Genomic DNA, 27,240 nt, shown 5'->3' with positions numbered 1-27,240 from the left:
CCTATAGAAGTGTGTAGCGAAACACAAAAGGTGGGATATATGTTAGAAGATTTGCATGGGAGACTGCAGATTGAACACAGATGAAGGACAGTCCCCAGGTCAGGACCTCCCTTCTTGAGACACTGCCTCTTTCGCTGTGATGTGCAGCCAAAGCCTTCACTAGAGGTGTTTAGGCAGATTCCCCTTTTATAATAGAAAGGAAGGGTGTTCAGAACGTTTTCAGTAGGAATCTAGAACCTTTTTCTTTCCATTGTATGATCCTTCCAGATCTGGTTGTGTTACAAAAGCTGTACATGAGGCAGGTCTTTTGTTAAGAAATGAGGAAGATTATAATATTGAATCTCATTTGGGATGAAAAGTCTTCTGTTGTCAAAACTATGATAAGATTATTATCTTCTCTTTGTTACGTAAGATTACTGACTGGCAGAATTTACTTCATACATAAAATTTATTGTGCTGGATGATTGTTAATTTAAGTATTTAAAAATACTTAAATTGCCCATCAGAATGATTACTGACTGGCAGAATTTACTTCATACATAAAATTTATTGTGCTGGATGATTGTTAATTTAAGTATTATTATCATCAGAATGGGCAGGCCTTTATTATGGGCAGTGCTTTCAATGGTGATCAAAGGGAAGTAAGTCCTAAAGTAGTATTCCTATCGTACTGAGCTGCATCCTTAGTCTTTCAAGTCCTGAAACACTGTTTTGCATTTCTTGAACTGAAGAAGTATGTGTGTAGGCTGTCATCTGTGTAAGCATAATTTCATTTCCCTAAGCTTCAGCTAGGTGGCAAAAGGCAAAATGGTTGCACACACATGACCATTACCACTCACACATTCACCACCAAGACTTGTTTTTTACAGAAATTAATTACAGTAAGAAGAGGTTCAGATCACTTATGCTTGAAATCATTAACATATTTACTTAGTATTAATATTGTGTTACCTTTAGCACCTCACCGGTGTGCTGAATGTGTGCAACACATTTATTAATATTAAAATCATAGAGTTGGTAACAAACAACTTTTAAACATCAAAGCCCAGAGAAAAATTAAGCAGGAGTTAAAGTGTCGTGTTATAAAATACGTAGCTCAGAAAGCAAACAGTTTATTTTGTTTATTTTGATTTGCAAAGCTATTCTTCCACACGAGAGGAAACCAGACAATTCAAATCAGTTTCTAAGCCTCAGAAAGTACAAGCTAGATGGAGAATTTATATTTCAAGTTAGTTGCAGTCGTCTTTGCCACTGTTTTCTCACAAGAAAAGAACAAAAGTATGTCTTAATATTTTTGCATCTTTATATATCAGAAATTTGCCTTCCCACACTTAGAAAGAAGTGCTGGAAAAGAGGGTTATTTTGATCCCTGGGCCAAGTTCTTTAATGCCAAATCGCAGTGTGGAAAGAATGTCTCCGTCCAAGTTATAAATCCTTAAAATGAGCTTTGATGGAAAATCTGGAGTAGTTTCACAGCGGAATCTCCTCAGCTCCATGTGAGGCGCCCCATTGCTGCTTTGCTAAGGCAGGTGCCCACTCCATCCAGGAATGGTCTGGTTGATCGCAAGAGTGGCTTCTTGCTTGTGAACAAAAAAGGAATCAACAAAGCAAGGATGTTTTTGTTCTGCAAATTACTTCATGATTTCCAGTCAGGTCTGAGATTGTAGAAGTTTTTTCTCCGTTCTTCTGTGTGGTGATATTGGTGAGCCACAAAGGAAACCTGTGCAAATTCAGTTCATCTTTCCCTTTACAGAAAACTTAACTTTGCTTACCATGGGTTTGTTTATTAAAGTGAATGCAGGACTAGTCATGAAACTTACCCTGGCAGTGACAAGACATTTCTGAGACATAAGATTCATACAAGTTTAGAGTATAGAAGTCTCATTCAGGGGAATGGAATGGGGCCTCTGGTGTGTAAGGCCTGTATTGCTATCCTGGATGCCCAGAAAAGTAGAAATATGGCTTTCTTTTTACCCTTCTTCCTTTGGACAGGCACAGGTGCTCCTTCTCAAATCAGCTGTTTCTTCCAAGGGAGATCTGTTTAGCCAGGAACTGTCACAGACAGCCACGGCTCAAGCTTTGGGCAGGCTTGGATGATGTTCAAGTGTGTGTGCACATACAGGAGAGAGAGGGTATTTCATGTATTTCAGTTCATTTATTTGTAGTAGAGAATGCTGTCACTGTCCTTTTGATCCAATTAATTTCTTCACACATCACCACTATTAAGACTAAAGCATGTCCTCCCCTTATATTTGTCACTACTATAGCATCACACCAGCTTACAGAAGCATCTCCATGTATGTCCCACCACGCAGGACAGTCAGCAGCTTTTTCTATCACATACTCCCTCTCCCTCATCACTTCTGGGACGCACATATGTCAGTATTAGCAGGAAGGGCTGCTCTGTAGGGAAAACCAATTTGGTACTAAGGAACCGGCATCTAAGGTACACATTTTGGGGATGGAGGGTTACTTGGATCAGTTCTCGTTTTGCTGCATGGACTAAATGCCAGTTAGTGAATGGAGCGCGTTCATCATGCTCTTGAAGCACGTCTCTCCATTTCATTTCACATGAAGGGGATCTCTGAGAGAGCACAAGTGATAGGAGACTGCCTTTGGAAGCGCACTCCTTATCTGAACTAAAATGCTACGACAGATTCACCTTTTGAATGGTGTCTCTAGGTGTAACACTTATGCCCAGCAGGGAGTCCTGGTCTTCCTCACTCTAATAAAATTAACTGAGATGTTAGTTTGAATCAATGTTTTATGTAAAAGCTGTATTGAATAATAGGTCCTGTATTTCATTGTACTTTCACTAAATGGATGCTGAAATGTACTTTAAAGTTAAAAAATATATCTAAGAAATAATTCCAAAGTTGTACAGGCAAGTATATGGAGTATTTATAACAGAAAGTCTCAAGGTTGGCTGTTTTGGAGGATTGCTCCGTGTGGCACCTAGTATTGTCTCCTGTTAATTCAGGAAGCTGAAGGCCAATATTAACTGTGGTGGTGTTGCTCCCTTAACAAGTACCGCTTCGCAGCAGCACAAGTCTGCAGAGAAGCAGATGTCTGGTTGGGTCCTCTGCAGCTGCAGGATGAGTATCTGGCTCCTTCCTGTGGCACTTCATTGCTATTGCACAGGACTGAAGAGTAGCTGCAGTAAGCCAATAAACAAAACAGTATGGTTAAACTGTAAAGCAAATCGGTATGATTCTTTTCAAAGGATGAATAAGTTATTTCATTCTATAAAGAGCTGGATTTTTAACTGTGCAATATACAAATCACTTAGCAAACCTTAGGCGCAAATACACAAATACATACTCAGAGAGGCTTATACTGTTCCTTTCCATCTGGCACAGATGCATCAAAAGTCTTGCCCCTGTGCCATTAGTGAATATTGGCCTCAAACACATGTATTAAACTAATTCTGAGTTGGAATTTAGTAAGAAATGGGGAGAAAGAACACATTAAGTCAGTACAAATGTTACTTGGGTGATTAGATCACAAACTGTAAGTGAAACTTGGAAATATAAAACAGTCCCCTTAAAGCTGGGCAAGTCATCTAAAGCTTGCCAGTGATTGTTGAAGAGTATTGTTTCTATTCATTTTCTTACTGGGATTAGTGGAGTTTTATTTATTTGTATTTTTATCTGAAAATTACTGAGTAGTGTTGATGGATACATACTGCTATTTACAAAACAGAATCATACTATAGGGATTCTGAGATTTTGGTTAATTGGTATGTATCCCTGTAAACGGTTTCTATTCCTTAACTTGTGATTGTTCTCATTTGCTCAGTGGGATTTAGAAACGGGGTTTGTGGAATGTCATTTAATAGTCATTTCATTTTGTTAAATGAAATGCATTGGCTTCCATCTTGCCTATAAATTAAGTCATTCTAGTTTCATCTTCTGGCTATATATTTTTAATTCTGTAAATATTTTTCCTTCTCATGTAATTTGCTTAATGTTACAAAAAGTGCCACCCCCAGCCCCCAGCTTTTCTTTATAGCAAATGAGTCGCAGTATGTTTTCTATAGTCCATTAAATCCGGACATAAATGGGATGCTTGATCTGTCTCTTATGGCAGTCTAAATATGAACCATTGTTTTCAAAGTTAGCCCTTTTCCTTGCTAAGTGGAGTTCTGAAACTAATAAATTATTCTTTTGCAACCCAGAGAAATAATCTTCAATAAGAAAATATTTAAAAGGTTAGATCCTGCCTTCCAGTTAAATTTTCCTTAGTGTGGAGGCAGTGGGAAGGAGAAAGGCGTCTCATTGCAATCTGATTTCCTCACCCTATTCTAACGCTAGTCAATGCGTTGCCCAGCTTCTCTTTATAAATACAAGCAGCTTCAGGAACGCTCCAACACGTGTTTTGCTACCCACAATTTATTAGCCAAGAATAGCTATGTTGAAGTAGAGTTGTGGTCATGCCCTCTCCTCTGGCAAATCCTCTTCGTCAGGGACTCTGGGACTGTTATGTAGGCTCTGCTGGGTATTCAACATCCAGGGTAGGCCACTCACTGGAAAACCGCCCAGGAAATAAATATACAGCCTTTACAGCCCATTTTGTAGCATACTGGAGAACAACAGAAACAAGTCATCAGTCTCTTCTTCTACCAGCATGATTTGAACGTGTGTTTCTGGGTGAAAAGCTCTAAGTGCTGTTAACTGTCAGTTGTCTCCAATGGCAACACTTTAAGCAGAGTAAACACATTACACTAGAAAGTCATATAGCCCTTTTATTAAGTTAACAGTGCTATATTTCCACTTTGGCTGACTTAAAATTCTGGTGTTGGGGCTTTTTAATAGTTTCATTTTCCTTTATTCCAATTTTTTTTAAAGAAAAAAAAAAGGATTATAAAATGAATTGATATAATCCAAACATAGAATAAAAGACAGAATCCTGCTGTGCTAAAAAGTAGTATTGTATATTGCTGTGAACCATTGCAACCCAGGTATACTGCTAGCAACATTTTTTGTAATAGGTAACTTTCCCTTCAATTTCTCCAACTCGTTTGCTACAAGATAAAGAGGAAAGAAAAATCTGTGGGAAGCTTGCTGCTGCCTACAGATTCCTTTTGGGAAATGGGGTTCTTAAAAAGCCTCCCCACCCTCAAAGGTATTAGGGTGGTATCGTGCACAGAAGAGAGCATGAGAGTGAGCACTGGGGGACAGCATCTCAATTCTGTCATGCTAATGAATGAGGATACAGTTGTCTCCTAGAGAGTATTTTGAAGGACAAGTGATGAGAACTGGATACTATCCGTTTATTCCCACATATCTGGGCAGGAAACTTTTTCATATAGTGGACAAATATTTAAATATTTTTCAAATATAACCTATCCTCCTAAATGGCATGGAAATCTGTCATGAGGTCTTGGCATAACTCAGTTGGCAGCAACTGTTGTTCTTCCTAAGCAGCAGCATTGGCACATAAGGGAGTGACAGAGCCATACTCTAAGTATGGAAAGCTGTCTTCTCGATAGCAACAGGAGACCATTTTCAGATCTGAAACTCTATATTCTGTAGCAAACAAACAAAAATATGCAGAAGGATCCTGATTCTTGGAATATGCATTTTCCCACCAAGCCTATTTATAAAACTGCCTGATAAAAAAGCATATAGAAGAAATGATTGCAACTCAGAATATCTGGGTTGTATTCCCAGCTCTGTTTGCCCTTGAGTGAGCCACATTAAAAAAAAAAAAAAAAAATCTGCCGAGAAAGCCTTTATACCTCAGTTTCCCCACATCTACAGAAATAACAAATAAATAGGAGTGATCTCGTTTGTGTGTGGAAAGCATGTTGAGATGATTTTGTGGAAGACGCTAACGAAGTGTCATGCATTATTATTGCATTAGGCTGACTGTACTTCTGAAATCCATCTGACATTTCCCACTTGACATTGATTGTGGGTGGTAACATTTCTGTATTAATTTTAAGGAGGATGCATTATAGCACTGCCTGATGTATAATCACACGGTTTATGATTTTCTAAGAAAGGCAGCAACCTGTGAGATCCTCTCTCTTTTTCACTTCGTTAAACTACCGTGTTACGTTTCATTACGGATCCTGCCAAGCAGCTCTGCTGTGCTCCTTATAGCTATGTGTGAAGTGTCGAGGTGAAGTTCATAACTATATTTGGGTATCAGAGTTTATTTCCTCTACTCTCTTGAAGGTTAGCATGACGAGCGGTTGAGGAATGCTAGGGGAAACCGTCGTTAACATGAGCAGGCTGTGCCTGAGCTCGGATTGCCCCGCTGAATCCTGTTTCGTGTTGCAAGCAGTTAAATCACCAGGCGCCGGGACGGTGCTCCGACCACACAAACACAGGATCGGGTCTGTTCCGTTATCGTGCTGCTGAGACTGGTCCTCCGCGTCACAGATAACAGCGGCTCTCCCGTACGTTGTCAGCGGTCGGAGCCTAGCGTTGGAAGTCGAATACTCCCCGGTCAGACGTGCCTGTAAAGCAGGGTGGTAGGAGAGGAAGCTTGGAGAGGAAATGAGTAAGTCAGCAGCCCGGCCCAGTGTGTAGCTGTACGGCAGGGTTACTGGAGCAAGCAGTGGAGCGGGGAGGAAGTGTTGCAACGACTAACCCTCGTGTGTGTGTGTGTTCTTCTCTGAAACAGCCTCATCACAGAAAAATCTAACATAAGAGGACTTTGGGGACACATTGCTGCACAACTAGTGCAAGACGAAATGATCTATTGCTAGTTCTGAAAAAAGGGGGAGCAGGCACAGCTCCTGCTTAGAGGTGCTCAGCACCCAATGAAAGGGGAGCACCCATAAAAAGCAGACTGTTGCATGAAGTTACTGATTTTTTTATCTTCTGTTCTGCATGACTTTTCTATCCTTTGCAAAGTGAGTATTGTCAATGATGGTGCACACTGGAGCTTTATGTTTTCCCAAGGAGTTTAAGATAACATTTCTAATAGGTGTATAGTTACATTGATACTTAAAAACTGTGGAGGGAGGGATTATCTATTTCCCATGATATTTGCATCAGAGAATTTCGTGTAAAAAGAACATAGTGGCATGTGTGCATTCTTATAATTTCATGTGTATATCTACATGCTTTTCATTTTTTGCAACTGACTCCTGAGCAGTTGGGTCCCTGGAAGAATGAGATGAATGAGAAGGGCATCCTATGGGGAAGGGGGAAAACAGAAGCAAGTGGTGATCCCTATGGAAAGAGAGGAAATTAAATGTGACATTCCACTGCCAACTGGGTGTTGGTTTCCTATATTGTCTCCATCAACAACTCTTCGCCTTCTTGATTTTTTTTAGAATACTTCTCAAGTGAAAAAAATCTTCTTTTACCACGGCCTCCTCCCAGTATTTTTTTTCTACCAATGCATGACTATCAAAATACTGACCATGAGTAAAGTTTTGGTATGATGTGGATTATCAACTTTGTTTACAGAACACTGTTTACATTCTTTATGCTTGTCACTTTTAAATTAATGAGAAAAGAAAATTATGAAGGGGGTGGATGGGTGGGTGAAGTCCATTCTTTGAATACTAGATACTTGCAAAGCAGCTGCTAGAATGAAATTTCCCTGGCTGCTTAGTGAGAGGATAGTTCAAATTGTAGTCAAAATTAGGATTGGTACACCAGATTATGTGTGGGTGTGACAAATGAAAAAGGAAATGCTTGGTAAAGTATTTTTATTTGTAACGTGAAACTAACCTAAAATAATATTGGTGGGTATTAAATTCTGTATGTTCCAGTGGATCAGTTTCATTGGAATACAGAAAATAGTTCTGCTTATAGTAATAGCTCAGAGAATATTTCTGAGACATTACTTTAGAAGAATGACTGAAGTTGAAATACTAGTAGCAGGGAATACATGATGCTATGGGTGTGGTATGCGTCTTTTATCATCATGATTTCATATTGTTCTAAATACGTGTTCGTACGATCTTTAGAGACTCCACATCAGCATTCATTATATATGGTTAAACAGTTGAAGAAACACTTTCTTAGCTACAGCTGGCTTTAAAAAACGTTTTAATGGAGCCTTTCATGTCACTCACCTGTAATAGCAAAAAAAGAGTATCAGTCTGTGAAAACACAGGTGACTGAAGCAGACTTCTGGGTGCAGCAGGGAAGTTTAGGGCCCCATCTAACAGCAGCATCCTTTGGCTACAGGAGAGCTCAATCCACTTCCACAGTTTATTTCTGTGGAGTTATCTACAGTTCTAAAGCTGTCAAGAAAGCTATGGCAAACCAGCTGGTGATCCACCTGCAGGAATATGGGAAGACATAGGGTAGACCAAACAAGTTACAATTCTCTCTCTTTTAATGAAGAGGGAGAAAATCTGTGACAAAGGTACTCAGATAGCGAAGGAGTCCTTAGCATGTGAGCGTGGACTGAGCAGTGGTACTTTTGCTGGGTGGAAAGTGGATGTTGGTTCTCTGGGTAAGACTCTGAACTGGGAATTGCATCCATTTTCCCGCCCTGGCTCTGCCACAGATTTCCTTGGTGAACTAAGCAAGTCGTTAATGGCTTTGGCCTCTGTTTTTCTGTTCACAAAATGGCATTCTGACCCCTTCCTCCCAAGGGTCTGTGAGGTTAAATAAAAGGATGTTTATAAAGTGAGCTCATATTGTTTTTATGGAAGAGGTGCAGTTTCAACTTTTTCAAACACTATTCTCAGCAGAGAAAGAACCTTAGATATTATATTTACTTACACAGTGATGCTGTCATACATGTATGCTTTCTCTCAGTGGTAACATCCCACGGTAGTGGGAGGTTCTGTACAAGTCTTTTTTTCTGGGGTGAGGAGAGAGACCATGGACACCCTGCAAAAGGGAGCCAGCGCTGGCTGCCAAGGGCCACTGATATCCTCCAGCTGTGTGACACCCCTGCGCCACGCTCCGCTAGTCCGAGCTGCCTCTGCGTGCTGGGACACCCCGGGATGGTGTGAGCACCTCTTGGGGTGCACTCTTCCTTCAGTACATAGGTGAAGGTGTCTGTTCCTTTTACCTCACCCTAAGTGAACCTGGTTCCCCTTGTGTGCATGCGGTAGGTGTTACCAAATGCTCTCTCTGTGTACGTATACGCCTTATGAAATGCCTTCAACCTCTATCTTCAACCCCCACTCCTCCCTTATTTTGGAGGATGTAGTTCAGCTGGTCCTTTTCAACCTTTTGTTGCTAAGTGCCATTTTTGTGCTGCCTGTTGCTAAGTATTTGGTGCTGCTCAGTCTCACCCTTCCCCCCTCCTCTTTTGGCGGAGAAAGGACGCAGCATATTTCCAGAATATATACTCTAATTCCAGCATCGAGACTACTGTACATCTGGTGCTCTCAGTCTCCTCTGTGCACATTACAGTGCACTGAACCATAGGCGAGGGGACAAACGACCTGTCCCTGCGTGGTGGGACATGGTGATTACTGCAGAAAGTGTCACAGAGGCATCGCCAGGCGCGGGATCACCAGCGACGACCCGATGAACTCTTACCAAAACACAGGCGCATGTCTCTGCTATCACTTTCTCTTAGGCAGCCCCAGAGCATGCAAGTTGGTGGTGGGGCGTGTGTAGAGGTAGAAACACGGTGGGAGGTGGAATTGTGGTAGATGTGACTGATTTACGACAGGAGTTTCCTTTACAGTCATAAGGGGAATTTTGCTTGGTCACAGCAAGTTTGAACCCTCATGAAACAGCCTGAATCATTTGAAGTTAAAATAAAACAGAGAATGGCAGGAGGAGGGGCATGGCCGTTAAAAAAAAAAAGGGGGGCAAAAAACACAATGTTAAAATTGTTTCCTTTGGTGCTGACTTCTTAAATGGGAATGTGATCCAGAATAGTTCTGGTGTGCAAGCCAACATTTGTTTTCAGAATTTTTATTGTCTTCTTTTCTCTCTTCCCCCTCTCCCCCTTGCCCTCCCCCTCTGCTCTGCAGATTTACACTGACTGGGCTAACCACTACCTAGCAAAATCTGGCCACAAGCGGTTGATCAAGGATTTGCAACAGGACATTGCAGATGGAGTTCTGCTAGCAGAAATCATCCAGATCATTGGTAAGACCAGGGCTGAGGGAAGCACTGCGAGCTGACTCCTTGCATGGGGGAATATATAATTCAAGTTGAATGTATTTAACAATAAGATGAACCCTGAATAATACATTTTGACTGGGTCCATATGTCTCTGATATTTGTGTGGTTCATCCTTTCTTAATTAAAAAATATGTTTATGTGAGCATGTTTGGAAGTGGCTGTTTAACTGTACTTTAAATGGCCAGAACTGTATCTTACACACTTTGAATTGTCAGAACTGAATGCTCCATTAAACCATATGTCTCCCATGTGTGCATTTTGTTAGTTGGAGTGGCTCATACTTTCTGGGATGCCTTGAAACTGTATCCTGACCCTGCAAAGACAATTGTGGAAGATTTCATGTCAGCAGTTATTTTGCAGGGGCTGAAGAATTAGCAGCGACCTCCTTCGCACTTCCCCCTTTGCATGATTTGGCATGTGGAAGCAACTGCTGCTAACAAGAGTGTTGTTACTGTACGACTGAGCTTTACTTAGAAAGGAGCTCTGTGTCAACAAAACCCTGTGCACTTTATTGCTGTGTCTTTTCTACTCTTCTTCTGTTTTTTGTTTTGGTTTGGTTTTTAGGTCTTTTTTTTTTTTTTTTTTTGGCCAGGGGGTGGAAAGGAAAGTTTTATCTCATTGCTTACTTCTGCTTTTCTCCTCACTGTTTTTTTTAGCAAATGAAAAGGTTGAAGATATCAATGGCTGTCCCCGGAGCCAGTCTCAAATGGTAAGAATAAAATATATTTTTAGTCTGTGTTGGCACCTCTGCACTTTCCTAAAATGCTTTTTTATAATGATTTATTTAAACTCTGAATATTCTGTCCCACATTTACCATAAAGTCCTAATTGTCATATAGTGTTCCTGGTACTTTTTTTTCCACATGTGCTTAGTGTTTGTCACTTCATTTCTGTGCTCGCTAACTTTGGGTCTTGACGTAACCCAGCAGCAAAACTTCATCACTTCTAATTAATGCAGAACTGCCTTAGCAGACCTGTTCTTCTGATGATCCAGATGATTTAATTTAACTTTGTTTTTAAGGGCAGTAAATCCAAGAACAAATTTTTAAGTGGAGTCTTTGTGTCTGGAAAACTGGTTTGATGAACAAGACTTGCCAAATTATTTTTGAATATAAATAGCCTTTTGGATTGTCCACTATAAAGTCCAGTTAGATGCACTGACTCCAAGACTTTCAGAAATAGCACTTTAGTCATATAGCTCTCTGAGCTATAGCTGGCAGCTGCTTACAGACATTTTAATACTCTCAGGCAAGAAGCATGTTGTGACTGTGATTCATATGGAGTCTTATTAATCTTTTACTGTGTTTACGGCTAGTCAACTACATTTAATAAGATGAAGACTCCTTAGAAGGCTGCAGAACTGACAGGTACAAAATCTGAGCCTCAGTAACATCACCATGCATTTACTGAATCACTTGCAGTTCCAGTCATGCTCCCTCATGCTGAGGACTTTGCCTTTCTGTTCATATCCAAATAGCATCTGAATAAGGTGCACAATTGTGTAGCTGGCAAGAATTTTGGAGCGTAATGGTTTGGATGAGCTTGCATAATAGCAAACTGCTGAAGCTGGGCTTAAAAATGGAAATGGAGTAGAAAAAAAGTTGCATTCATTCAGTGCATTTTTTAAAGGGGGAAGGTATTTGCAGCTTTTTTCTGCAAAACTGCAAAAGGTAAAAGGAAAAATTTTGAGTACCGGTGAAGTGAATAATTGGGTCTTTCAGTTCTTACTTTTCAAAAAAATGTGCAGGTTTAGAGTAAGTTTTTTCTCTGGCTTTCAGGCTTTTTGAAACAGTCCATAGTAAGAATATATGCAATTTTCTTAATAATAGTTATTATTTTAATTACTCATATTACAGCAGCATCTAGTGGCCCCAGCTGAGAATGTTGGGAAGTCCAGCGTGGAACTCTAATATTACACACACAGATCGAGAGATAATCACTCTCTACTTTAATCACATTAAAACCTGCCATTCCAGACAGACAAGACAAACAAGAAGAGACAAAAGCACAGAAAAGTGATATGATTTCCCGAGGTTATGTAACTGGTTAGTGACCATCTAGGACTGCTTAGGGACTCACCAGTCTGATGTCTGTCGAGCTTCATTTCCATGAGAGAAAGCCAAGCTGCAGAGAGAACTATTCACTCTAACGACGTTTTCATCTCCAAAGTGACAACATTTGTGTACGTTCCCTGCTGATAGGTAAATCTTTATGTGGCATAGGGATTCTGGATTTCATCTCTAGCTCTGCTGCAGTTATGGGGGAAGCACGGTCAATGCATGCCCGTGCCGCAGCAGTACCTGTGGGAATCTCTTTGTGTCCATCTTTGTCCTCTTGTAAGCACTTCTCTCAGCCTAGCCAGGCCAAAGACTATGTCTCAGGTGCTCTAGATCTCAAACCAGGTGCTTCGAACGCTCCTGTACATAGTCATACATCAGTGTTTGCACAGTGCTAAGGCATCACGTTTAGCCACTTTAACTTCCTAGAAACAGAATATATTTTTTCATCCTTCTTTGATTTGGTCTCTTTACTGTATTGTTTTAACTCTAGAGTCTGATCAGATTATTTTCCTGCCTTTTGACATACCAATTTTATACTGCTGATTTCTTCGACTGAGCTAGGAAATTTAAAATGTACTGAAGTTAAAGTAGTTCAAACTTGTCAGCTTTTCTCTCAGAGCATCTCAGACACCCCAGGTTTTGGGTCTGCTCTCCATTTGTTTCCTTTGGGTTGTGCACTGATCTAGCCTAGCTGAGGACACCATCTTATCGCATTTTCAGGTAATTTCCCTTGGCAATGCTCAACTTTGTTAGCCCGCTCAGTTAATGATCGGCCAATTCTCTTCTTGTAGCAGTGGACTCTTGGGTATTTCCAATGTGCGGAAAAAAAATGTAACAGTGGTTGAAGCTAGTTTACATGTTTGAGATATGCCAGTATGTAGCAATATGTCCTGCCAGGATTTGTCAGAACAATCAGCCATCAAAAAAACCAGCAACAGCCATGATATTCCTATAGCATGCTTGTTAGCCATTCATTCACCACTTTCATTTTAACATTTTTAGTTAATAAACCTCAAGAATCCCACCACCCTTTTCTTTCACATATGTTTTCATGATCCTTGCTCTCATAACTTGCAATTAAGGAGAAATGTTTTCTGTATTCATCTGCCATTTGATACCCTTCCCAGGAGGTGATGTCTAAGACATTTTATTAGCTCAAAAGAAGCTAGAAAGCACTGGCATGGATTGTCTGCTGCTGGCAACACTTGATATCCCCTGTAGATGATATTGATATCAATTCATAATTAATCGCTACCAATATTCCCAAGTTCTGTTCTATTCACCATTTGGTATTCCTCTTGCCAATGGCTTCATCTTTCAAGTGATCTTTAAGGCATCTCAATTCAGCTGTTACCTTAATTTGTAAACATCTTTTAATGTTTGTTTTAAATACATATAAAATGCTTCTCTTTTAGTTTTCTTTTAGTTAGGTCTATTGCAATGTCTTGCACTCTATGCTCATCTTGGCAGTGATATATAAAGTACTTGCAAACAAGTTGAACTGGCCTCACAGGTCCAAGTTCATAAAAATTAAAACCTGTGAACCCCAGCAGCATCCAGTTTCTGCATAGTTAGCTCCTCGTGGCTGTCATTATGATCACACATTTGATGTCGCACACAGAATTTGAGAACCTGAGATGTACTGGGGAATAAATTATTTCATATTCAAATCTCAGAAACTTTAAATAAATGAAACTTGCAAGAGAATTGGCAAGATTTCTTGTTTGCTGGGTAAATCTACTGTGGTAAAAAGATTTTGGCATTTCTTATGAATGGTTTTAATAAAGATAATAAGGACTTAAAACTCTGTGTATTATAATATACATTGTCTGTCTACAGTGTCATATAGAGTCTTCTCCTTGCCTTGCCTATTTTTTTCTTCACAGTTATGCATTCAAGGAGGAATATGGCACTGCAGCCTTTTTTTCATCATTTTTTTCAAGCCCTTCAATGGAAAAAAAACCACATTCATTGCTATCTTTTCCTTGTATGAATTATTCCATAAGTCTATCAATTAAGGAAACCTAGAATCATCTGTCTTTTAGAAGATAATCGTCTTTCAAGGGTTTACCTTTTGATACAACCAAAAGCTGATTCCTTTCTGCTTCTTTATAAGCCATTTGTTTCTTTAATTTCTGTTGTAAGTTCTCTCATCTTTAGAAAAAGCAGGATAGCGTCCTGGGTAGAAAATATGTTATAAAGCTTTTCTCTAATGGTCCAAAGAAAGAATTCATCTTTAGAAAAAGCAGGATAGCGTCCTGGGTAGAAAATATGTTATAAAGCTTTTCTCTAATGGTCCAAAGAGAAAGAATTCAGATTTTTTTTTCTTCCTGAACATATTAAAAATGTACTGGAAGATCTCCAGTGCTTTGTCTCTAAAGAGATCATATCAAACATATAGTAAGCATACAGAGTATCAAATTTAATCCATCCTAGGGTTGTCAGAAAATGCAAGAGAATCAAAAAATGTTGGACTGTCATTTTTTGTGACATTTGCAGTATTGTCGCTACAGAATTTTACAAAACCAATGTTTCTATTCTTTCCTCATGCATTCTATGGTGTTTTCAGCTGCATAAATAGTAAAATAAATTCAAAGTTGCCAAAAATTTTTAGTATATGGTTTTTCAAGTTGATTTTTCCTTCAGAGATTACTGTTGTCTTATTAGCTGTTTTTTCTTCCTTAGAATTAGCTCTTGCTACTTCCCATGAGAACTGTCTATGCCAGTACACATCTATGCACAGAAGCATCCTTAATGTGGTTGGTAGCAGGGTTTTTCTCACAGTTATTAAAGGGCTGGAGAGACCCTGCTTATTAAAAGGCTCCTAATGTAGTTACATGCATTTAATAAAGACTATTTTTCATTTTGTCAGTCTTATCTTCGGCACAGTTTTCTACCAGTTTATATAATCCAAGGTATGCTTCAAAGGTAATTTGTATAGTTTAGGATACAGACATGCTGCAGTCCAACAGAGGGAATTGAGTTCAATAAAAATACAGGTCTTGCTTACCACATCCTGGAAATCAGGGAGTTGGAGAAGGTGTTGGAGCTGTAGCACATTGCCAAATGGATATGAACATTTAGTAAAAAGCTGCAATTAGCAGAGGTGACACCATCTTTGGGTGAGTAGCAGTGTATCTGTTGAAAGTGGGAATCAGTGTGACTATGTCCAGCACTAGTAAGATCATTTCTATAGCATTGTACTTGATTTCATTAATAATACCTTTAAAAAGAAGTTAATAAATTGAAAATGTTTCAGAAAAGAGCCACAAGAATGCCAGCAATTTTGCTATATTCTATGAAATGGAAGAAAAATTGTGGAGTTTAGCAAGAAGGTGGTGGAGTGAGTGAATGAGTCTCTGCTTAACTAGGGAACATTTTTGTGATAGAGAGAACTTTCTATGACATAGTTGAAGTGTGTGAAGTCTGAAGCTGAAGCTGGACAAAGTGACCATGTCTATACTGGTAGACGTTGCTTTGTAATTTATTGGGTAGATGTGCTTTGCAGTGTTCCTGTAGTCCCACAAAAGCCCCCTGTGGCTCCCTCTCTGCTCATATGTTTGGGTTTTTCTCCGGAGGAAGCCAAGGTTGCAAGGGGATGAGGTGCATGCAAATATCCTCTTAGCAGGGAGTCAGCCTGCGGACATGATGAATAGGTGGAAACTGGAACTGCTAAGTTATGCCACAGAGTACGCCTGCCCTACAGTGTGTAGACTTCCCTTCAGTATAGACACCTGCCTTCAGACTTCCTCTGACAGGGGCGTGCTGAGCAGACACTGTTGAGTAGCATTCCTCGGTATCCAGGAATGTCAATATCCAAGGATGAGAATATCAGCATTAGCTGATTAGCTGACACATATTCTGTGTCTAAAAATTGTTTGTGAAAAACAGGATAATTTTGTATAAAGTAAATATGGTAGGTACTACTAAGGTCCATGGAATTCTGTATGAAAATGTGTGGGGTATGGTTACGTGGAGCTCTTTGAGGACTGGGAAGCCTGAAAATATCACCCTTATGTTCACTGTCAAGTGGGTCCGCGTGTGCTCTTTCTGTCTGCACAGTGTTGAACTGTGTAAGAATCTTCTGGCTTTGCTGGTGCAGTTGTTGGTGAGATTAGCTATACGGATTGAAGATACACTTTCTGTGCTTTGGAGCAGCTCTGGGTGAGCCTTACACACAAGCATGACACGTTGAAAAATATACAGAAATTTGGCTAAGTGTAGAATATTGTCCCTTACAACTGGAAATTCAATCTGTGTTTTGAAAACTAATCCCAGCTCCTTTCGCGTGCAGGCCAGTTTCTTCCCACAGTGAAGCCTGTGTGACCCCCTTTTGTTTAAATACTGACTGTCAGCCCTTGGCTATCAGTGGATCTTCACAGATTTCACGACTGGCTGCTACGGGAGTTTCGTGAAAATACAAGGGAATAAGAGACTCTAGTTTTGTCAGCTGTGCAGGTTTGGTGTGCTTAAATGAATGGAACACAAGACACTAATCTAGTTCCTGTATTTCCACGGTGCATGCTTGCACACTTAGTTTTCAAAATTTAAGTGACTAGCCTAAAATGTGTTAATTGGAGCGTGTGCACTTCCGTGTAATTGGGTGTAAGAGAAGTAAAAGTATTTCACTCTAAAAAGGAACAGTACCATTAGGCTTATCAGGTTTTCACTAAGTATTTTAAGTTGGTTGAAATAGCTGCGGTGTGGGATGGAACTACAGGCAAGGGATCAGTCATAAGCTGTTTCTTGGAGATCCCCATAAATGCCATTAACAACTTGTTAGGAATACAAAACAAGGAATAACTGGTCGGTGTTTGCAAAAAGACAGTGTATGATTCTCATCCCCCAAGGATCAGTGCTTGTGGCTCATTCATTATGTGCACAAATGATCTGGAAAAAGGCATGAATAGTAAAATGACAAAATTTGCAAATAGTTACACAGGATAATGATATTTAAATCTGATGGTGAAGCTGCAGAAAGATCTTGCAATTCTGAATGAAAAGGTGTGTTGAACTCCTATTACCCTTTACCAGTGAGGTGTTAACAGATATGCATAGAATTTTCTTGATGATGAGCTGATCGCTCTGTTTTGGGGAGGATGCAGTTTGCATAAGAGTTAGGACAAGGCCTGAGAAAACAGCCATAGTTGGTACATATCTCTGTTTTTAAAAATGTAGTCAAAAGGAATGGCTTCTTGCAATATGGGCAGGACAGAGTCAAAAGCTCTTTTTCCTATCCTCTGGTAGGCAAAGGGTATCTGGGATTCGATAATGGAGTAGTCTTTAAGAGGGAAAAAATGAAAGTACTTATAGAAAAGGATGACAGGTTCACAGCATGATATCTAGGAAAGTGATCTCAGTAATGCCAGAGGGAAAAAAAAAAAAATCATAGTCATTGAAATTTGAGCTCCTGTGAGAGGTTTCCTGTGTTTATAGATAGGAAAGCTCATATTTTAGCTACATTACATAGAAAGAATCTGCAAGACATAGTCATAGCTTGTGTGGGGGTGTTTGGGGGAGAGAAGACTTGAAGAATATGTCCAGGTATTAGGTGTAAAGGACTGCGTGGAAAGGATCAGAGGAAGATTAAGAGTTTTGCTCACATTGGCAACTAGTTATAAAGATAATTTTAATTCAATGAGAGTATTCAGATCTGGAACAGAGAAAGAGACAAGATTCTCCTTCCAGTGACACTATACCTGCATTCTAGATTATCGTAATCCAGATCATTGGCTATTTGGCATGCCCACATCAGGAATATACATCCTTATTTTTATTTGCCAGAGAAGTTTTCAATGTACAACATCAAAATCAGCACATAGGGGCCTTTACCTTTTGTACACAGCATGTGTACGGCCACGAGGAGGCTGGTAAGCATGATTTCTTCTCCATTCTGTCAACTTCTGGCAATACAAATCAAATGCCATATCTTTTGCCTTCTTGTGTACACTTAGCATGGGAATTTCCAGTATCACCTTAAAATTCCCCTCTGCTCTGCAAGTCTCCCTCTCTGCCAGGTGTGTTATAAAGGATCTGGCCACACTGGAGATGGGCAGTCATGTTTGTGTTGCAATGGGAACTTTACCTTATGGGCTTCCTTGGATAAAGTAAAAGACCCTCTCATCTTGGAGACCTGTTACCTCTTGGAGCAGACCCTAATCTGCCTCAATTAAAAGTCCACACTTGGATTTCTGTTCCCATTGATGAAGGCAGAGTTTGGACAACAAAATAGATCAAAGGGCTCCAAGTTGCTCTTGATAACTGCCCATATTGTCCGTACCTTCGTGCGTCCTCAAGTCAGGGTGTTATCCGGTGGGGAGTTTTATGAGGACATTTTGCCCTCAGTGTAGCTGAGCCTGTCCCTGCATGCTTTTCCTTGGACTTTGTAAGTGGTGGCAGAAATATCATGCTCCCCATTCTCTGGGAAGAATTTGTCATGGTAATGCACAGCTTATACGTTCTTTGGCGTCCCTCCTCCCCAAGGATTTACTTACCAGTTAATTCTGCATTTCTGAATACAGCTCTTGTGGTTTGGCAGAGTAAATCCTCATGCAATTCTTTTTTTCAGGAGTGTGGGTAAAATACCCATTGGAGCCACAGCATTGACAAATACTTCTTTTCACAGTCTGTTCTCTCCTACCTTGCAACAGTGGCAGCTCTGGACTGAAGCAGGCAATTCTGATACAGGTCCATTATGAAAGGATCTAAGCAGATGCTTATCTATGCAGGAAATGACACTCCTCAACATGATACATATTCAGATTTTCCATTTTCTGATGGTAGTTTCAAGTAGACCCATACAATTTTTTACTTAACTAGCTATGCTTTCTGAGATTCCTCACTAGGTAGGTGATTTACATTCAACTCGTACCCTTACTGGGATTCCCAGGAAAGTGCCCAAGACTGTCACAGCCAGGAGCATGTCTTAGCTATCCTTCTGAAGATGTTTTCTTGGACAAGTCTTCTCATTTCCTAGATAGGTTCAGAGTGTGATCTCCCCTTTGAGAACCAACCCCATTCCCGCACTCTTCCCCAGTGGCTGTCCTCAGCTGTTCCAGGGAAGGCTTTCTTGGACATGTTTGACACATCTAGCCACTTGCAATACACTGTGCAGTGTACAATGTACAAGATGGCTTCAGAGCATTTACAATTCATTTGGCATTCACTGAGTGCTCAAGCTGACTATCCTGTTGAGGTTTCCTGTATTTCCTTGGTTGATGATAGGAATGTAACTACTAAGATGCATTTTCATTTAGCTCTACTGTCCAGGTTTATAGGGCCTCGAAGCTTATTCCTGCAGTCTAAGAAATCCTGTGGCATACAATTCCAATGTCATGTTGTGGAGCTCAAAGTAGTGAGAAATTATTATCAAGCCTTCTACATAGGTATTCATGTCACCACCTAGAAATAATGGGGTTGACAGCAGGAATCTGTATGAGGTCCTCTTCCATGTGCGGGGAGGTGGCCACCCTGTTGAACCAGCGTACTGAGCATCAGGTTATACCTAACTGCATTAATTTGATCAGGGCACTGGACATTTTGGAGGGTGAAATAAGCCCTTTCAAACTCGTGAATCATAAATGATAGGTGCAGGACAAAATTTTAGAAGCTGACCTTCAGGACTGGACTCTCCCTCTTTGTTTTAGACATCAACAAACCCTTTTTATAAACTTATGTATGCCTTATAGGGGGCCCATGGCTTTTCTGTGTAATCCTGTATGCCACAGAATTTAAAAATTATCTGGCTAATAGCAATGCATCTAGGTATAAAAATAGATAAAGCAAACTGAAGAATAGTTACAGGAAGTAACGTCCCCTTCATCAGTGCAGAAATTGAAGTTTATTTTTTGTTTGCAGATGAAATTAACTTGACATAAAGACTAGAGTAAAAATGAAAATGAGAGCATCAAAAATAGAGGTGTCTGGCACCCCAAAAGAAAAAAATTAAAGGGAATAATGAGGGTCCATCTAAAGATATGTTATGGGAATAATTGTAACAATATGAATGGAGGGAATAAAGAAAGAAAAGAGGACAGAATTTCTGTAAGGGTAAGATTAAAGATGATAATGTTAAAGATGGTTGACATTCAGGGATGAAGATGTTTGAATTCTTATTCCAAGTTTTGCTGAAAAGAGATTATTATTGTTATTAACATAGCCAGTTCAAGTAAGATGAGAGACAAATGGGTTTAGCATGGAACCAGCAAAGGAGGACTTCCAACTGCTTTTGTGAACAAACTCCAAAATTTCTAAAAACTCTATAAATGGAAGAGAAAATATAGATGTGATGAGAGCTGGACAGGCAAGCAGAGTAACAGTTGCCTTTTTGTGGGACACCAAATATGTTTTTATTGTGAGGGAAAGAGGAAGCTAAGGAAAGGATGGGAGAACTGCTGCAAGTGTTAGATCTAGTAGGGCATAAAGAGTGGGAAACTTCATCCATCCTGCCTAAGGATGTTATAGGCATGGAAAGGAAGGGGAGGAGAAGGCAACCAAATCATCACTTTTTTGATATGATTTGAGTCTGGTTTGGCTTTTTATTAGACCTCTTTATTCTGTACTGAAACAAGCAGTTCTCTCTACATCCAGAGAAGATCTGAGAACATTAAAAGAACCACAGGATTCCTGACAATCCCTCTTCACAGAACAGCTCAGAGTTACTCACTTGCATCAGGCAGTGAGATGCATATTCCCCTGAGTCACTCGCATTTGACTGACTGAAGTCATAAAAGAAAATGCCACAGGAACACATCCTGGGTATTATTTTACTAGGCTGGAAGAAGCACATTATTCATTAAATATAAATCGCATGCAGTTATTAGCCTTTTTGTTTAGGCTTACAAATTCCTTGTCCTATTAATGCGTGGAATCACATGAGAATAACTCATCTAGATGTTAATGAAATAATCATGTCATAAATACTTATAGTGTGATGATATCAGTCTCCATGAAATCTATTGAGAAGTTAAGCTAGGGATGGGTTTGCTTGGTTAGGGGTAGGATTAGGGTTATGCACATTTTGCTTCTGTAGACCAAGATTGCTGAACACAAAAAGATTTTTTCGTTCCTTAAAATTAACTATTTCCCTTCAAAACTTTTCCTTGCAATTCCTTGACACACACACCCCACACCCCCCCTTTATTCTATATCTGGAATATGCCAGTACTTCCATGCCTCTGAGGCATGCCCATCTCACCCATCTCTTCTCCCCATCCTTCAACTGTGTTTGTCAGGAATGTCATTCAATCAGAAACTCGTTCTGTTAAACTGTATTGGGAGGATATGCAGAGGTGAAATAGGGGAGTACTTTATGCATAAAGACTAGTGGGTCACATACACTCTGAAGTATTTATTGTTTGAAGAGATGCAGCTGACAGCCTCCCCATTTCCTCCCATCTGTAGTTAGCTTTCTACACTCCAGTTTTCTGCGTTTGTTTTTTCCTCAAAAAAGTCATGTGAGCATTCCCTGAAGTTTTGGAATTGATCAAATATATATTTGTGATACAGATGCTTAGACAAAGAGATGATGAATAAATGGCCTTGAAACCTCCATTAATAGAAATGCACTGAAAAGTTTTAACACAAACATGCAGTTAAAATACATGCACACAAATTGACTATGACATGCATTTTAGAAAGCACCTGTTGGTTATAGTCATTAATACATTTTTCCCAGGATAGCAGCAGCAGGTTTTAACACAAACATGCAGTTAAGCACACAAATTGACTATGACATGCATTTTAGAAAGCACCTGTTGGTTATAGTCATTAATACATTTTTCCCAGGATAGCAGCAGCAGGATTACAGTAAATATGTGTGCTTCATGATGGTGTATTTTTATCATCTTCTATAGGGAGAGTATGTTATAAATACTAGGAATGTCTAGAATGTTTACTGGATTTAAAAATAGAGAATAAAGTGCGTGATGTTTAGCTGAACAGCAAAAATGCATATTTAAGCTTTACAAGAAAATAAACATCATCTCTGAAGGGGTTTTATTTTACAGTATATCCAAACAAGGGGTTTTGGTAATTTTGAGATTTTGTCAGCTTTCTAGATTTTTATCAAATGTCTAATTATTTTGGAACTGTGGCAAAATGCCAGTTCTGTTATGGTTATAGTTGAGGACTTACTTCTATTTAAAGATTTTCTAACCACTCCCTCTACAATACTTCTGCTTAGATTATCTTATAATTTTGTGTGCTGTGTGTTAGTTAGGAAGGGTTATTGTTCCACATCTGCGAGGCCTTGAATTTCCTCGGAGAGGTAGACTTTTCACAAAAGAGCATTTCTTAACATTGAAGCAGAGTCCCAAGGTCTCCCACTCATCCTTCTTCCTAAGATAATCTGCCACTGCCTATCTTGACAACGGTGAATTCTGCAGCTTCAGTAACATGCAAGACTCTCAAGAAACAATGCGGGCATGTGTTTCGGTGTGTAGTGCACACACACATGGACATGCATCCATGTGAAGTACCTTGTGTAGTTCTGATGAACCCCCAGTGATTCTATTGCCTTTGAAAGGCATTTAAGCCAATCTCCCTGCCTTGCATTTGTGAATGAAGGTTTGTGGGAGCTTCGAAATTCTGGGAGCTTTGATGCACCGTTGTATTTTCTGAACATCTGTGGGAGTCTGAGATGGCCACTCTTCTACTGAGTTGCTAAAGCTACTATCTCTGCTCCTTAGGGTGAGTCCAGATCAAGTTTAGACAAGAGGTACTGAACATAATTTTGAGATTTAAGCATCGAGACCTGCAAACAATAAATGAGGGCACACAACAAGTATGAATATCAACATCTTTTACTTGGTTGGGCTGGGAAATCGAACTACTGGGAAGATGTTTTAATGGAGATACAGGAACTGCACAACTGTCCATAAAATGCTGTCTGTGGTGTAATGCGTAAAGCAGCAGAGGGTGCCAGAAAGCAGTAAGTTGTGGCTTCCATTGTAATTAATGGAAAAGGAGAGGGATTGTAACTAGCAAAGTTAGGGTGGAACAGGGTTTGCATTGTGAATTCGGCTGTAGAAGGGAGGGAAGAAGACACGCTTCTTGTAATTTTAAGCACATGTGAGTGCTTGAAATTAAAATAAACACTGTCCAACAAATTGTCAAGCTTTTAGAGGCATTGTGTGGTACATTATGCCTAGGTGACAGTGCTTTTCACTGAATCATCTTCTAGTGGCTATACATACCCAGTATTTCAAAGCTTGGCCCTATAGCAAAGAGGCTGCAAGATAGGAGGATAATAAAGTAGCACAGAATGTCCCAATGATGTAGTGTGTTACTTACAAACCAACATGGTAACAAAAAACATGCTGTCCTTCCGCATTTGTAATTGTTAAACTCATTAAAAAAGACTTGACAACTTCCCCCTGCTCTCCTGCTGGAAAGTAAAATACTAAAAATTTGATGCCAAATAAAGCTTTTTCAGCAATATTGCATTACTTCCAGAATATAATACAATTACAATGTTAGAAAATGAAGGGAAAGAACAGAAAGTAGGTGCATACTGAGATTACTATCGTCAGTCCAGATGTATTTTCTCACTCTGCCCTTGATCTTTGCTGGAACAGGAGCTGCCTACATCTGCTGCAGCTAATGCTAGACTGTTTCATGGAAAGAATGCCAAATCTGCTTGATGTTACAGTGTCTTTTACAGACTCACCATTTTGGAGTTCCTTGACTTTTATGCACACTAACCCATCTAACCTTGCTCTTTTATTTGGCAATAATTATATACAAAGAATAAACTCCTCTTTGAACTCTGTTGCAAATCCCTTCCACCTACAACCTCTCCCCCAGTGCCTTATTGCTGGTACGTGTGAATGAGCACACACTGCTGCATCAGAGCAGTGGTCCATCAGGTCAATATTCCCTCTCTGAGAATGGCAATGCAAGAGGTGACTTAGGAAGAACAAGTGACCCTGACAATTTTTTTTGGTCCATTCTCTTCGTCTTTCCCCAATATCTACAGTTATTGTATTAAGGGGATTAGAAGGTACTTCTTTGCCTTCTCCTTCAGTGTTTGTTTATGCACTGCTGTTGCGGTCACCGTGAAATGTCAAAATGAAGCACACTGGATTTCTCAGAAAAAGTCTTCTGCCTGCTATCATCATGTATGCAGCCATGGGACCAGCTGCAGAGCAGTCATGTTTTTTTCATTGATTGCTATTACCGCTCTGCCAACCGGCTCCTGGTGTCAGGAGCCCATGGATCTGACCAGTCTGGAATGGGATGAGGTACCATTGGGCAGCTGAAACTCTGCGTTAGTGAAGATTTTGGTGACACTGAACTGGATTTAAATAGTGATGTTAATTCTAAATATAAACGCTATTACAGCTGGTGACCCTGTTATAGGCAATACTATTAAGGTACACAAAGGTACTATAAGGTACACAAAGGCTTAAGCTAGCAGTAGAACAGGCAAGTTATCACAAAAGCTGCTTATTTCAACAGCATTAACTAATCCCTTCTCATGTAAAGGCTCTTGATCAGGTTAATTAAAATATTAACACAATCTTGTAATGTTTTTGGGTTTTTATGTAACTTGTCTGTTTAAATCTACTGTGACCTGAAACTTAATACATAAATCGTTAGAATACAGTACAACCATTTTTGTTTCAGCAGAAATAAATAGTATAAATACAGTAATCTATTTGGCAGCTTTCTGATGGGCAGGAATTATTTAAAACACTTCTAGTCTGAGGAGTCTGCTGACCATATGATCAAGAGATGATCATGTGACATAAACCAGAGCTATACTTATTTTAATTTGCACTTATTTCAAGTTGGCCCAGTGTCTGGATATGAATTAGTCTGGGCAGGGGGTTTCCGAGGTCTGGATATGAATTAGTCTGGGCAGGGTTCGGTTTCCGAGTCAGTCCAAGATATATTTTTTTTGTTAGGACTTGATTGTATTCAATCTCACAAAATGATCACATAGTTTTTGGTTTTTGAAGAGTTTATATCAACTTAAAGCATTTGTTTACCTATGCAGTTCTTAGTAATTCTTTCAGGTGGCATCCTGACCAGCACCAAACCTGTAAAGTCCAAAAAGTTGAATCTGAACAGTCTTTCTGAAATAGAAATATGTTTGCATTTTAGCTTGTAGCTTTTGGCAGTCTTTAATTCTATAATAATTAGAATATGCTTCGTTTAGGCTTGTATTGTCAGCTAATTGGAACCTTGTTTGAATTATTCATACCTCTTGATTCTTCAGAGTTTCTTTGGAATTACAGTGGAAGCGTACCAATGAAATTTCCTTCTAGGGAAAAAATGCCACAAGAATTTTCTTTGTCCCAGGGTTTCCACACTTGAGAGCTGAGACCTTTCTGCATGTGAAATAAATAACAGTTCATGAAGTTAGATAGCTACAGTTTTGTGTATTCTAACTGTACACATAACTAGCTAACCAGCATCCCAGTCTAGTGGGTTGTTTTGCCTGTCACTCACAGATTTTCTCGGTAATTCCTCCCAATAATAACAACTTTAAATTAGGGTTTTTTTTGTAAAAGCTCTCACTTAGTTCATAAATCAGCAGTAACAGTCCACAGTAAACATATGTGCAAGGGTGTCTTCACAGTTCTTGTATATATAAGGCTTCTATTTGGATTTCTTAGCATAAACAGTTTTGAAAGATTTATATTGTTACATCGTATAAATTAACGTATTTGAAGATATGTGCCCCCTCCAAAGCCAGTAAATGCTTATTTTTCAAGTAATACTGGCTGTATTTTGGAACTTGAAAACACTTGGATAACTATTTAAAACATTGCTTCCTCCTGCACTTCACACTTCATTGGCTAAAACTGGAAGTGAAGTGACAACAAGCAGTAAGTGCTTATTCAGGCCTCATTTTATAGGCTTGAGCACTTCTGACGTTTCTATTATAACATTTGGCTAAGAATTCAAGAAAAAATCCTGGCCCTATTGAACTTAAGAGCAGGTATCTCATTGCCTTCCGTGGTTCCAGGTGCTTTTATTTTCCTTGACGGAGGATCTAGACACAAGATCTTGTGAAAATGTGGAAAATGCTTCCCATGGTTATGAGCACAGAGCAAAGAGATAGGTAACTGTGAAGGCTGTTTATAAGCATGCTATGAAAACATATACAGCATGACCTAATATTTCTTTGTATATTATGCTAAACGTGGTATAAAATACAATGCTCAGGTACACTAGCAGAAGTGAAAGCCTGAATCTGAGCCTTTCGTATTATCCCTATGGCTTTTAAAGATGTCTGGTTTAATTTGAATAGTTTTAATAACCTGTGACATCAATTAATCATTGATTTTGTTTTGAGTCTTTTTCTTTAGGGCTTAGATCAATTTGAGTCAGTAAAATGAAGACTAAACATAAAGGAAAACCAGCGACTTAGTTATGTTCTCTCCTGCATATAGTTTCCCAAGGACTTTAAGTTCCAGGTGGAGGACCAGCCACATAACTTTAGACCTACAGAAATCTCTGGGCTGTACTTTTAGAGGTTGCTAATAACCAGTATTTTTATCACTTTTCTTCTGATGAGCTCGATGTTCTATGAATATTTTTCAGGGTAATGTGCAAAATATATCTAATTAAAAAAAATCAGAATGTTTATAAAATCAAAAGGCCAGAAGGGTAGGAGCAAATTGCCAGTGTCTCTCCTGCACAAGCTGTAGCATTATGACTTCTGGTGTAGTCAAGAGAGAGTGTTCAGAAAGCATAAAGTGCATCTGGATGGATTCCATTTGCAAAGCTCAAGAGATGCAGTGAAATGCCCCATAGTTTACCTGTTTACTTATCTTTTAAAGGATTCATCCCGTCAGTGGTTGTAATTGCCCTTACTTCTAAAAGCTGCTTTTTTTTGATGAGCTAAATGAAGTTGCTATGTACTAAGTAGTGGTGAAGGAGAGAACTGGAATGCTTTCAAAGGTTTAATTAAGCCTAGTAAATGAACACTCTGTTGTAGACTCTCTTTTGACCTAATGGAGAGAAACTCCTCTGTTTTAAAGAAGCGTGCATTTTCACATTGCCCTCCAATTTTCGGAAGTTGCCAAGTTCCATAAATATTTAGGTGTTGGTACCTTGCTGACTCAGAAGTGTTGCATAACTAAAAAAAAGATTGTAGACAG

The 27,240-nt window shown here is 39.5% G+C and overlaps 1 protein-coding gene across 2 annotated transcripts in view; it reads left to right on the top strand.

The window, feature by feature from the left end:
• The window catches only part of NAV3 (neuron navigator 3), a 284,264-nt gene that overhangs the window by 74,558 nt on the left and 182,466 nt on the right, over nt 1–27,240 (top strand). For both annotated transcript variants that reach the window (XM_009284931.1, XM_009284930.2), the window contains exons 2-3: nt 9,914–10,031; nt 10,724–10,776. In XM_009284931.1, coding sequence (XP_009283206.1) covers nt 9,914–10,031; nt 10,724–10,776 — 171 coding nt within the window. The remainder of the gene's footprint in view (nt 1–9,913; nt 10,032–10,723; nt 10,777–27,240) is intronic.

Source organism: Aptenodytes forsteri, unplaced genomic scaffold, assembly GCF_000699145.1.
Source record: "Aptenodytes forsteri isolate BGI_AS27 unplaced genomic scaffold, ASM69914v1 Scaffold71, whole genome shotgun sequence".
NCBI classification, from domain to species: domain Eukaryota; kingdom Metazoa; phylum Chordata; class Aves; order Sphenisciformes; family Spheniscidae; genus Aptenodytes; species Aptenodytes forsteri.
This window is presented reverse-complemented; position numbering and strand designations above follow the sequence as displayed.